General features: G+C 32.0%; 3 protein-coding genes across 5 annotated transcripts in view; 1 reads left to right on the top strand and 2 right to left on the bottom strand.

Moving 5' to 3' along the window:
* The window catches only part of babo (TGF-beta receptor type-1 babo), a 32,195-nt gene extending 25,436 nt beyond the window's left edge, over positions 1-6,759 (bottom strand). Inside the window, exons 1-4 of one of the 3 annotated variants that reach the window (XM_070108813.1) lie at positions 5,747-6,759; positions 5,356-5,691; positions 1,558-1,672; positions 1,111-1,304 (exon numbers count right to left, since the gene is read on the bottom strand). In XM_070108813.1, the coding sequence (XP_069964914.1) occupies positions 1,111-1,304; positions 1,558-1,672; positions 5,356-5,691; positions 5,747-5,918 (817 nt within the window). In that variant the 5' untranslated portion in view covers positions 5,919-6,759. The remainder of the gene's footprint in view (positions 1-1,110; positions 1,305-1,557; positions 1,673-5,355; positions 5,692-5,746) is intronic. The other 2 variants (XM_014236033.3, XM_014236034.3) reach the window with 2 other exon arrangements.
* Positions 6,760-7,636: 877 nt separating this feature from the next.
* Tom7 (Translocase of outer membrane 7) lies at positions 7,637-8,114 on the bottom strand. The gene is made up of 2 exons (XM_014236035.3): positions 7,885-8,114; positions 7,637-7,816 (listed from the first exon to the last, which is right to left on the bottom strand). Exons 1-2 carry the CDS (start codon positions 7,982-7,984, stop codon positions 7,752-7,754), a joined length of 165 nt encoding a protein of 54 aa, XP_014091510.1. The 5' UTR covers positions 7,985-8,114; the 3' UTR covers positions 7,637-7,751.
* Positions 8,115-8,385: 271 nt separating this feature from the next.
* Positions 8,386-13,553, top strand: LOC106618327 (uncharacterized). The gene is made up of 4 exons (XM_036359745.2): positions 8,386-8,578; positions 8,959-9,073; positions 9,374-10,551; positions 13,419-13,553. Exon 3 carries the CDS (start codon positions 9,434-9,436, stop codon positions 10,469-10,471), a length of 1,038 nt encoding a protein of 345 aa, XP_036215638.2. The 5' UTR covers positions 8,386-8,578; positions 8,959-9,073; positions 9,374-9,433; the 3' UTR covers positions 10,472-10,551; positions 13,419-13,553.
* The last annotated feature ends 391 nt before the right edge of the window (positions 13,554-13,944 follow it).

The raw sequence follows: 13,944 nt of genomic DNA, 5'->3' as shown, positions 1-13,944 counted from the left end.
ACAGTTGTGCGGAGAGCAGCACCTACACACGAAGATTTACGAAAGTTCATAAGAGTAGGATTTTGCATTTTTTTTTTACATTTATCCTTTAACATAGAAAGCTAAACAAAAATAATTTATTTATGCTTTTGCGCTGAGCTGTAAACAACAACGCCTAATTTCTAAAAAAAAAATGCAAAATCAATAATTTAACCTCAAAATGGATACTAGTAGAAACTATATTTTTTTTATTTAATAAGTGCTTAATTTGATGTAGGAATTCTATATATGACTGAAAAACTATCGATTTCAGAAAAAAAATCGTTAGTATAGCTGCAAATTTTGTTAAAAGATTTTATTGTAATTACCCTAATATGCTTATGAGCAGGGTTGCAAATAATGCACTAAAAAATTATTGAATAATTTTTTTAATCCCGAAAATCTTAAGCATAACTTTTAAATGTTTAAAAATTTTGATTTTTTTTTTAATTGTAATTCCGAAAATCGGACTAAAAATTTATTTGAACTAATTTTCAATCATAAATACTGGCTTGCAGCATAAAAAAAATTAATCACAAATTTAATTTAACGATTAAAAAAAGAAATGGTTTTAGAATTTCAATTTGTACGCGTATCTTTCGAAAGGAAAAGTTCATTTTTAATAAAAAATTATATATATTTAATTGCTTTTTATTATAGTGTTTCTGTTAAATTTAAAAATATTTTCTCAATTATTAAAACAAAATATTTTTCATATAAAATTTAAAAATTTAGTTTTTATGCCAAACATTCAAAATTGAGAATTTTATTTTAAAATCCCAAAATTGGAGTTAGAAATTCGAAATCTAATTTTTTAACTAAAAGTTTTGAATTTAAAAACGCGTAACGCAGCTTATTGGAAAAAAATATGTATATATGAGCTTAAAATAAGTAAAAGCTCAAAGCATGCCTTTAAGTAACTGAAAAATATTTTTTTAAACTGCCTTGTATTACATGTTTAAAACTGTCAACTAAAAAAATATTTTACTATATCAAACAATTGCAGCTGCTGCTCTCGCGCTCACACATTGCAAAAAAAAACAGTGGCACCAATTTGGATGTAACTTTTTAGACTTTCAACACTTTGCGCACCTTCAAAAGCCTGCTGCGAATTTGTGGTATAGTATTTTATAATGGGTCGCAAGGCTAAATTGCACAAATCGTGATCATTACAGCAACCATGCCCGCCGCTAGGAGCAGCCGGGCGCGCTGTAGGCCCACCACGACTGCCGTCATTGCACCAAATGAAACGACCAGGCGGAAAACTCTGAGACATATTAAGGCACCTGCACGTGTGCGCGGAAAAATAAAACAAAAGTGATGGATATTAAGACGCGGAGGTAAAAACAAAAAAAAAACGAAAAAAAAAATCATATAGAGATTACGCATTTATGTTGGCCAATCATCAGTAAGATTTTAAAATAAAATAAAAATCATAATTCAAATATGAAAATAACTACTAATTTACTGTTTTTACATTTATAGAATTCATGTATATAAATATTTGGGTTTTAGTGTTGGAAAAACGTCAAAATTTACCTGTAGCTAAATATGGTTTCGTCTTCATCCTTCACCACTGACGTAAAGCAATAGCCGTCCGTTTCACATATGAAATTCGTGTCCTTACAAATATCACAATGACATTTCAGCGGCCCTGTAGTGTGTAAAACGTATAAAGGCGGGTAAAGGTTAGATGGCTCATTGATTATTAGGTAGTTATAAGTATATGCACATACACATGTGCTCTATATGGAAATAAGAACATAATTTATATATACATACATATAAGTATGTGATTTGTATTATAAGCAAAGTAAAAAAAAAAACAAAAAAACCAAAACAAAACCAAAACATTTTGTGATTTTAGCAGACGACGCGACGTTTATATATTATAAACTGTGTTACGAAAAATGAGTTCGACTGAATTTGTATACCGCATATATATGTACATATGTAGAAAACATATGTATGTACATACAGACATGTTATATTTCTGCGCATTTGCATGTACATCTGTATGTATAGTGATATGTTTGTAAACAAATGCAATGACGTATTCGAATGTTAAACAGCTGTTACTACGGCACACACCGCTGCTTGCTGGTATTGGTGGATAAGTGAGGGCGAAGTACAGTGATTTCCGGAAAAATAAAAATAATTTCAGTCAATACATATTATTATACAATATATGGTATACCTAAATGAGTTGACGACTTGTCAATCAGGAAGATAAAGTTAGAGTTTTCGATGCATACGAATTTCGTTACAAACAAAATGTTGTGATATTATAGAATTCTTTTTAAAATTGTTAAGAAACTGTATTTAATGAGGCTTAACTTTGTCAAGTTGTTGCATAAACTAATTAAACTAGAACATATTTATAAGTAACAAGAAATACCCCACAAATGGAAAAGTTTCCATACAAAAATTTTTTTTTGATTGTTCAGTTAGAATGGCGGCTATGTAAGTATATGCTATAGTAGTCCGATTTGCACAATATATTCAGTGGTTCTGGTGTTGCCTTATACAATAATATATGCCGAATTTCGTGAAAATATCTCGTCAAATAAAAAAGTGTGCCTTACAAGAATTTGATTTTGATCGTTTATATTATATGGCAGCTCTATGCTATAGTAATCCGATATCTATTGCAATATATAAGCTCAAAATCTAAACTTTTTTAAATACTATTGTAGAATTGCTCTACAAGTTAGCATGTTTTGTTTACTTGCTAAATGAAAACAGAAACAAAACTGAAAATTTTTCTGTATTTGCATAAGTATTTATAGGGAAGAAAAACATCTGTTTTTAATTGCTTTGGAATTTTGATTTTTCAATAAAACTATGCAAATGTGTGAATTCTGTACAACACAACGCGCTATTCCATTATCTGCTTACTGCCTGTTTGTTTGCTTGCAACTAAGTGATTTTATTTCCATTGGAGTTTCTATACGAAACGTTGCAACAACTATGACAGCAGTAGACGCACTCATATACAAGTAACTGGCGCTAGCCTTAGTAACTACCGCTGTCACACCATTATTATTTGTTTTTACTGATGTTTTCATAACTCGAAAATATATTAACGAATCAGCAAATAATAAACGAGATTTAATTGAAATGAAAATAATTACAACAACTAAAACAGCAAAAACAACTATCTGAACACAAACAAGTAGTGTATGAAGTGGAAACAATGCATTTGAAATCGAATAATAAATTTATGTGCATAAATATACATATATACATACATACGCATATGTATGTACATTTGCAGTTGTATGCATGTAAGTGCATACACTTGATTGTGTGCTTAAAATTCAAAATAAACAAAAACAAGCGCAACAGAACTTTGCTAACTAATGAAAGCTCGATTGATACGGCTCATATGCAATTACACACAGTTATATGTGTGTATGTATGTACGTGTTTACATATATATACATACATACACGCATGCATATGCATTTGCACTTGCATTTTTATTTACATTTATTTATTTTTTACGCTGAAAAGCATGTAAAAGCTATAATTCATTTAAATGGACACGTTATATGTGCGTCTTTTGTGGCTTCTTGCCATATTTTGTATAGTTTAAATAAATATGCAACAAAACAAGTACAAAGCAGATATACAACTAAATAAATAATTAGGTAACGCTTCAATTCTCACTACACATTGTACGCTAAATCAACTTATAGTGTGAATTTTGTGTTTTAATTGCAAAATATAACAACAATTAACTCTCAAGTGCGACTTCTCTTTGATAAATAAAAGAACTGAAAAGCAAAACAAATGGCATAATTTCATACAAACACAACTAAATATAAAAAAAGAGCAAGAAAAAACGTTAACTTCGTTTGCACCGAAGCTATAATACCCCTTACAAATACAAAAGTTTCCATACAAGAACTTGATTTTGATCGCTCAGTTTGTATAACAGCTATATGCTATATTAGACCGATCTACACTATATATTCGGAGATTTTAGCAGTACCTTGGATAATAATCTAGACCAAATTTCGAGAAGATATTTCATCAAATTAAAAAGTTTTTCATACAAGTACAAGATTTTGATCGTTAAGTTTGTATGACAGCTATATGCTATAGTACTCCGATATCGGAGGTTCCGACAAATGAGCAGCTTCTTTGGGTGAAAAGGACATTTGCAAAATTTCAGATCAATATCTCAAAAACTGAGTGACTAATTCGCGTATATACAAATAGGTACATGGACAGACAAACGGACACAGCTCGTCACGTTTCCTTTTAGGTGTTACAAACTTCGTGGCAAACTTAATATACCCTGTTTAGGGTATGACAAAACAGATGGCATAATTTGAAACAAGCACAACTATAAATGAGAAAAAAACATAAAAAAAAAATCTAAAAAAAAAACAAAAAGAAAATCTAAAAAAAAAAAAACCGTTATCTGCACATATCGTGTAGCTCATTGCACTCAGCTGATTGTTGAACCATTAGCACAATAATGAATTTAAGTTTTTCTACCATTCGCCTTATGTGCACTATTTTATCGACGAGTAATGCCTGTAGCATGGTAGTGCGCCCTAAGGCAAATTGTGTGACGTGCATGAAAATGCTAATATATCGTATGTAATTTAGATAAACATGAGACGCTTTTCCAAAATATCTGCGCAATGCCAAAGGGGAGAAATGAATAAATCAACTTTTCTTACAATCATCGCTGTAATTAGTGGTGGAACGAGCGTTGGCTATAATGTATGCAATGCACTGGCGCTTCATATAATTAATATGTACATATATGCGCTTTTTCAGGTTTTATTCTGTTATTATTAGCTTCTTATTGCATGCGTACACAAATATAAGCTGGCAACACATTTTGACTGTTCCTTATTTAACTCGGTAAAATTGTAAGTTTTCTTAAGTCAGACATTACCGACACGATTGCTTTTGAGCAGAAATTATTTACAGATGTGCTAAGAATACAAATTACTTTAACGGTCACATAATATTAACTATATTATTTTCTTTGAAAATTTTAAGTAAAACTTTAGTACTCCATCGAGTAGAAATTTTAGTCATTGTTTATAAGTTATAAAAAATGATATATTCGATTTTCTGAATCATTTCGTCTATATGAATGCATAAAGTTTAAACATATGTAGAGGACTATAATCTTCAACATATTGCACATCTCGCACTTTTAATACAGATACGGTAGCTTTTTAAACTAACATAGGTGTCAGTATTTTGGAATACTACACAATATAAAGAAAATCTCTAAAATATTTTTTACGTTGAAAATTATGTATAAAATCTATTAAATAAAAAATTGTGATTCCAACATTTGCTTACTCTCTCGCTTATTACTGTTACTGTTGTGTCCGCTAAGCTGGTGCAACAACGGCGTTGATAAAGTGGTCTGTTGCGACACTAACACTATGGGCAATGTATCATCGTGCTTTGAATTGTTGTTACCCATATCCATTCGACCAGCTGTTGCCGATATCGATGCAGATGATGGCACTGTAGCTACTAACGTATTCTCTTGATGACGAACGGTTCCTTTACGAACACTTCCATTAGCAGCATTATTATTTACATTACCATTAGGAGACATCCACTTGCTTACTGTGGTGTCCACATTTGGCGAATTGCGTGTGGTATTAAACACTATTTCAATGGGTGTGGCTAAAAGGAAGGCTATTATAAATTTTTCTGTTGATAGGATCAATTCTTTACCTACCATCGGTTGGTCTCATTGGGAGCAACAACAAAAAAATTGAAGAAACCATTATAAGAGATAGTGACCACAAAACTGGTGGCTTTTTCCGTTGCTGCGCTGATGGAGTCGATGCTAAAACCAAAGAGGCTAGTGTCAGTTGAGTTTGGTGCCTTCGTCGACGCAATTCCGACATTTTGTGTTTATATTTGTTCCTTTTTTGTCCGATATTGTTAAAAATGTCTAATTGTTAAATCCTTAGCAATTATTTAACAGCGCGTTGTCGCACAAATAACTTCACTCAAAGAATTTTTTAATATTCTCTAATTTTTTATAGACCGATATCGTAGCACTTGCTTCTTACAAAGGTTGATGGTACAACTAAAGGTGTTTATGGATTTGGTACTGCTTTTAAAGTACTGCTGTTGACATGTGTTAACAATGAGAAGTTGGAATAAGCAGCGCTCCACCAAAGAGGGAGGCGGCTCAAAAAGTGGCAACGAGTAGGTTAATTGCATTTAGACTGTTTCAAGTGATTCCCAAATTTTGCATTTCTCACACACTAATTTTCATTAATAAATCAACAACTGAATACAAATGCAGTGAATGGTGATGAAAATATTATTAATCGTGTATTCCGATTCCTTACACTTTGACCGATTATTATTATTGCAATATTTTTTCGTTCTCCAATGCTTTATCACACTTTATACTTTTCACATTCACAGCAGAAACGATTACTGCCTACCTGCCACTTCTGATTGGAAAAAAAAATTTGGTCGCCACTGCGCCAATTATGTCTTGCAATAAATTGGTCACGTGATTTTCACTAATTGAATATTAATAAAACATTCAACACCGACTGCGGAGGCATTCTATAATTTCCAATTAAAAATTTATATAAATTTTTAGCATGTTTACGCGAAATTTACGGAAACCGTTTGCGCGAAAATCGCCAAACGAAGGAATCACTACCGCAGCCGAAACAAACTCGAGATATAGTATGGCATTGCCACACTTAAATTTATGGAAGGAATATTTTTGCCTTCTATAGCAAATATATATTCAAGCTTGTAACATACGTAAAAGTGTAATAAACCGTTTTTAATTTGCTAGCCATATATTTTATAGAAATGTTATACATAATAGGCAGTAATAATATTATTAGCTGTTACATTACTTTAATGAATATTATTAGCTGGCAGCACTTTGAAAACAATTGACGTTTCATTTTGTGCTGGTATTTATGTGTGCTGCCACATCGTGGTGTCACAAATTTAATGTTATCAGAAATTATTATCACGAAATTCTATTTAAAATATTATGAAAACTAAAAATTAAGTAAACATTATATTCACTATGCTCTCATTAATATATTTAGTCATTTCTAATAAGCTTTTATATGTAACTGACTTTCAGTTACTTGTACAAGGATGTATTGAGGTACAAGGGTTAAAAGTTAAGAACGGAAATAGCAAATACAAAGATAACCGTACTTTTAACTATGTGCACAAAGTATTGTTAAACTGCCTCAAAACAATGCGTTAAGGAAAAAAATTTAAACATCTATTATTTTCTTTGACAAGTTGGAAATTAATAATGGAACTAAAAACTTTTATAATGCAGTGAATATCAGAACAGGATGAATGCCAATTCAGGGAAACAAATTGTGGTGGTACCATGTTAACGTTTACTTAAGAAAATGAGTAATTCCTCAAATTAGAAGTATCGGTTCATATATAAAAAGTAATTTTGACAGCCGAGATTACACTAAAATTTTCCTGGAGGTTACTCAATCAGTTTTATCACTTCAGTTTTCTTCTTATCAATTTGTTTCTCAAATATGAATTGGATTCCATATGAATACAAATTTTCTTAGTTCAGCTAAGAAAATATTAGTAAAAACATAATATATTCAACAAGTTTATTATTTTATTTTAAACATACTAAAGCACGTAATCATTACCGAGAACACTTCGGTACGATGTGTCCACTTATGAATCCCCCCGTAAAGATAGAAAAGAGTGATTTATTGCCAAAGCAAGCTCAATATCGACAGTGGTGGCATGCCGGGTTCAGCGCCCTTACGGAAACCTTTAATAGAAACATGATAAAATTATATTCGCGGATATTTTTTGTGCTAACCAAAAATTAGAGCCTACCCAAGTAAATAACCATTGGAATGAAACCCCAGTGGAACGTGGTCTTTGCGACATCATAAACCACTTCTAAACGTTCCTTTACACCAGGTGATAATGCCATTTTGCTCTGTTTAAGTTAAATGTAGCCAAAAATTTATGAAATCTGAATACGATCAATAATTTATATGCGCAAGGAAATTTTACACAACACGAGTTTTCAATCACTTTGACAAGAATCGAACAGCTGAGGTATGAGCAAAGTTGTATGCGATTAGAATTGGTGATGCCAATTAAATAGGTTCTAGTGGCAGATTACTAAAATAAATGTGATGAGGACTAGGAAATTAATGTAATTTGAACAACATTTTGTTTTTATTTTAAAGCAAAGCTTGCATATATATATAAATGTATTTAAGTCGTAGTTATGAAATACAGTTCAAATTCAAATAAATTAGATTTCAGTTCGAAAAGTATAACCAAAATTATTTTTAAATGACAAGGTAGTTTTGGAGCATATTTTTATTTAATACAGCAACTCTGTTTTGAGTGTTTCTTTTCTCTAGAAGATTTTCTGTGAGTTGCACGCGAATAAATTTTGCTGAACTCTACGATTTTCTTTTTACACCTTTAATTTTAAATATAATCTGTGGAAGAATAGCGCTAGTTGCAGTACAGAAACGCATCCCAGCAATAGAATAACAAAAATATTATCAAAGTAAGTGCATTTGCTAAATTCGAATTGACATTGTGCGCTGCCACACACGGGCTCATAACCCACCTGCTCAGTAGTAATTTCTAAAAAATTTCTTTGTTATGTAAGTGATATTATGAAGGAAATAATTAACCAAGAACAAGTGTAGGCTATAAAATTGCTGTGGTGCGTGAATTCTGCGTTTGGTATATTGAATGTGAATCAAATCGGTGCCGCATTGCACACAGTCTTATTGATTTAGTGACCAACGTTAATGCGATAATTTTTTTTGTGAGCAAAGGGTCAATGAGGACATTTCTTTCCAAATCAATTGATATTTATTTATATAAAATGAATTACCTCTCCAGCAGTAACTTATCTGGATGTTTTTATTTGTATTTCAGATATTTGATTTAATTTTGCCAATCCGTGCGGAGTAGTATCGTTAAATATAAATTTGTGTAAAAAATGAGAACTTCAAGTGTGGTACAATATGCGCTTCGTATGAGTTTTGGACAGGTGAGTGCGATTATAATTTTCAGTAATTAAATTTGGAGGAGGGAGTGCGAGCACAAATTGTCATAAACGGTAAACATTACAAGTGTGGTCGCATTACCCTCTTATACAATTATTTATGCGTTTAAAACAATAAGATATTTAAGTTTCGTTAACAAAGCATAACTGCTTTATATATATTGACATATATAAATAATACAATCCATACAGTTTACTGCCAGCAGGTTGAATTGTGCTCGACTTCCTTCCCATTAATCACATTTTTATGTATAACACAATCATAACAAAGCATTTCTACTTAAGGTTGTATAAACAATTCAAACGTCGAGAATCATCCGGAACACTACTTTCATATACTTACTCATGGAACAGAGCACATTTCAACCTGGTGATATCTGCCTGGAATGTCAGCAGAATGGCCAAAGCCATAGATTGCGAACATTTTATATTGACATAGATGAACAAATAGTTAAATGTGAAAGTTCATCTTGCCTATATCCTTATGTGAATGACTTTTCTGATTCAGAAGATGCAAATTATGCCGAAGAAAAGCAAAATTGCTCCCCCAAACCAAGTTCTCTACCCGATATTGATGTAATTTCTTTTGTTAATAATGAATGCGACGATGCAGACAGTGTACGTTTTGTGGAAGCGCTGCTTAGCACTAGCGACAATAACGATGTTGCGAAAACGACTATGGTAATGAACATAAAACAGGAGGTATGTCAATCTGAATTTTTGGAGCAGACTAACGCATTAGCGAACCATGCAGAAAGTACTACAACATCTGCCACATTGGATACTTCTTTGCAGACAGAAGGTGTTGGTTTTATTAACGCTTTATTTAGCAATTGTGATTCTGAACCAGCGCAAATGTGCGAATCAAAATCGTTAGAAGTTGAATCAACTTTGCTTGCACCGATTACACAGTTTGATATGCCTGTAATAAGTTTTGACTTCAGTAATAATCTTTCTGTTACAACAGAACAAGAACGCCTACCTGAAGTTAAAATAGATAATAAAGCCCAAATCGAAATACAAAGCATACAGACAGTTAAAGCTGGACTTGCAAGTAGTAGGAATGAAGATAATGCGACGAATATGCCAAAAGCTTCAATAAAATCTCTTGAACTAATTAAAACCGAATATATTGAAGAACAACCGGTTGTGCAGGCGCCATCTATGCAAACAGACACAGCTGGCACAAATAAGGATACCAAAATGCGCATTTCTCGTTACTTTGATACTTTGCGCGTGAAACAGGAAATGTTTCCAAAGGCATTTACAAAACGTAAAAAACGCACCAATAAAAACCAACAGCAATCGTCAAAGTCAGAGAACGCAGCTGGGAGCAGTTTGGTAAATGTGCTAGCAGTGCTAAGGAATAAAACACCGAAATGAGCAGGCGACAATTTGGTTATAACAACAATAACTAGTTTTGTGTCGTTTTAATGGCAAAACAAATTTTTAGATTGTCATAGGTCAGTTGAAAAGTGATATGGTTGTGTATTTGTATGTTGCTTGGCAACATGCTTTTTAACCAGTACTGCCTTATTGCTGGTCATACGTAACATAAACAGTTTACGAAATGAAACAGTGTGATTTTGAGAAATCTCAATGCCTATGTTAAATCTTAGATACAACTGATTAATATTAACTGTTATATGATAAGAAAAATAAGATTTATACCAACTAGCAAGCAAAATGCTTAAGTTTAGTTTCATAAATTTTTCATTACTTGGAAAACATTTTTTGCATTCTAAAGAATAAAATTTATGAAATGTTTTACTATATTTAGGCATTTCATTTAATTGCAAAGTTTAACGAAGCCAGGCGGCACGCTTCCGTTGCATGATCTCTTAAGACTTGACTTTCATTTTTTAATAATTAATGATAATGAAGATGGAGATGAAGAATATGAAATGAAAGAGTCTCGCCCTGACTTAACGCTATTAATTTTGCCGTTTATTTGTTTTGGTTAATCAGAAAGCCATCGAACTGGATCTGTGCGCGAAATCTGCATTTGTGTTTACATACAAACATATGGGTATTTATCCTCGTTGACGCACTTAACATTTAAAATATGTCGATTTGTCAATGTAATAAACGCTGAACAAGCAAAAACAATTATTGTACTTATTTAAGTGTTTAAATTTGTAAAACAGAGCATATTAATGTATTTTCACAAAAACAAAATGTCCTTGAACTCTTTGAGTAAAAAAAATACTTGATTTAATTTTTTTATTATTAAAATATTCATGAGCGGTCTGAATCTCTAATTTTATTAATTCAAATTTAAAAAGTTTAGAACGTTCCACACACCAAATAACATAGTGCGATTAATTTCTATTTACGGAATAGATTACTCTGTAATGCAATTATGTAGTTGGAAACTGCAAAATATTGAAATTTACGCTGTTATCAGCAATTCATGTGATTGATGTCAGTCGTAGTCGGCACTTTATGTACGTCACAAGCTTAAGTGTGCTTATTTGCGTTGTGACGAGTCGTCAATTCACCCATTTGATAACTAAATGTATATTGCTTTTACTAATTTTAAACATTTTTTTTTTAATCTTTCACACACACGTATTGGCGTGATAAAGAAATATTTTCGGTCATAATGGTATATTTTATAGAAATTATTAATAATTGTAAATTATTTAAATTTATTTATAGCATCATAAAGAATTATTGTGGAAAATTTTAAGCACATTAACTAGTGTGTTTTATTATTTATAAATAATGAGTAGTTTGTTTAATTTATCGTAGGAACATGCATATGTATGATAGTGCTTATCATCAGCATTCTTTATGATGATAATTATTCTGGACATTCTTTAGAAGCGTACGAGATTGTTGCTATGCGTTTTATTTTAGAATTGCTTATGAATATACCAAGCGAAGTTCATAGGTTATTGTAAACTACAAGGTACAAAAAATCAGTAAAACCGTTATTACACAAAGTTTAGTTTAAGTTCAAGCATACAAATCAGCATGTGTAATCTTGCATTTTCATGTTCAACTAAACACTTATTTGAAATAATTCGAAATGAATATGTTTTTCCATGTCAAGGTGACATATGCGGACAAGTTTCTCAAGCGTTTAGAAAATGCGCATTTAGCGGGCTTAGTGTTTCTTTTATGATATTTGCATTTGGATTTGCTATAAATAGAACACATTATGAAAGATAAGAAATAATTTCAATATAAACTCCCTTAGTAATTAACACATGTGCTTAACGTGACTTTTTCTCCAACACATTGTTATTATACCATTCATTAGAAGTGCAAAAAATTTACCACCAAGTCACACATAATAAATTACAGCAAGTATTTAATTGCCTTTTATGTGTAGTATTGTCAAGAAAAAGCGAGAACAATACAACAGCATTCGGTATCATATTTGTTTACATAACTGGCGCACGCTTAGAAACGACCAGCCCAGGTATTACAAAATAAAAAAAAAGATAACAACGACGTCAGTGACTAAATAACATCGTACCCACCAGTGGCGAATTCCTCTTGACAGAGGTAGTAGTATCCATTGGTTCAAGTATTTGTTTACAAATAAATGCGTTGTGTTATTGTTGCTAATGGCGCTGCGTATAGACATATATAAGTTCATTGAACGGCGCTTGCTAAACAAAATCGCGTGCTATGATGAAAATTTTGCTTGGTGGCGAATTTGTTTTGACTTCCTTAGTAATAGTTTAATTTACGTTTTATTGCGTTTTTGATAAATTGAACTTGACTTGTTGAATGAAATTTTTAATTAGGCGCTGCGTAAATTCTTTTACGTCTGCTATTTCGGCGGCAACTGGTTTGTATGTATTCATGTGCATACATATGTAGTATGTATTTTATAGAATAATTTTTTAATCAGCCTTTAGTGGGCATATTGCCAATTTCTGCGCTGCTTTCATTTATTTTTATATATGCAAATTGTGTTGCTAAAATTAACCCTAACACTTGTCGGGCGTTGCCAATCCAAGCGGCCTTGCCTGCTGTATTTTTCACGCATTTTCCTTTATTTGTTTACAAAAAACAGAAATGTGAAAATGCGCATATGTATGTATGTATTTACTTTCTATTATTGGGAAATTCCTTTTCAAAATATAGAAGCTATTTCGCTAATGATTATTAGCAAGCAATCACTTGTACCAACAATTAACCATCATGTATTTAACGGGTTATCTGATTTTGCTTATCTTATCCCATTTAACGTATTTATTATGTAGTATGTTATATAATAGTTACACTTTGTTTTTATTTATAGCAATCCATAATTGTCGCATTTTCGCATTTTCATTAATCTTTATACTCTTCTATCCCCTTTAATTCACAGGCTTCAGCACAGTCGTCAAGTAGTGTCTTCACCACAGCGACTCCTGAACGCGTAGTGCCACGTTCCGCTACCATGATGGCCGTCTTTGGAATTGCAATCTCCTCATTCAGCTTGAAACAGATGTTGGCCAGCAGCGGAGCTAACAAATCCACAGATGCAGCACTAACATTGCGCAAACTTTAAATAAAAATACGCATAAAATGACAATTCGTTTAAAAATCATTATCAATTTGGCAGAAGCAGAGGCGGAGCAAACTGGAGTAGAGGAAAAAATTATGTACACAATTGACTGAAATAGGAAAGTTAGCCGAAACAAAGCAGAATAAAATGAACATGAATAGAAAATATAAAAATGTTATAAGCAATGCTAACCACATGTAGATGTATGTGAATGAAAATAGACAACTTTCAGCTAATACATAGAAATTGGATTGTATGAAGCACAAAACTGATGACAGAAAATATGTGGAGTAAGGAATACGCAGGGAAATCAACTCAAGGCCAGCCTGCAATGCAATGATAAACG

The sequence above is a fragment of the Bactrocera oleae genome, chromosome 4 (genome assembly GCF_042242935.1).
Source record: "Bactrocera oleae isolate idBacOlea1 chromosome 4, idBacOlea1, whole genome shotgun sequence".
Lineage (NCBI taxonomy): Eukaryota > Metazoa > Arthropoda > Insecta > Diptera > Tephritidae > Bactrocera > Bactrocera oleae.
Note: the sequence above shows the minus strand (reverse complement) of the source record. Positions and strands in the feature narration are given on the sequence as shown.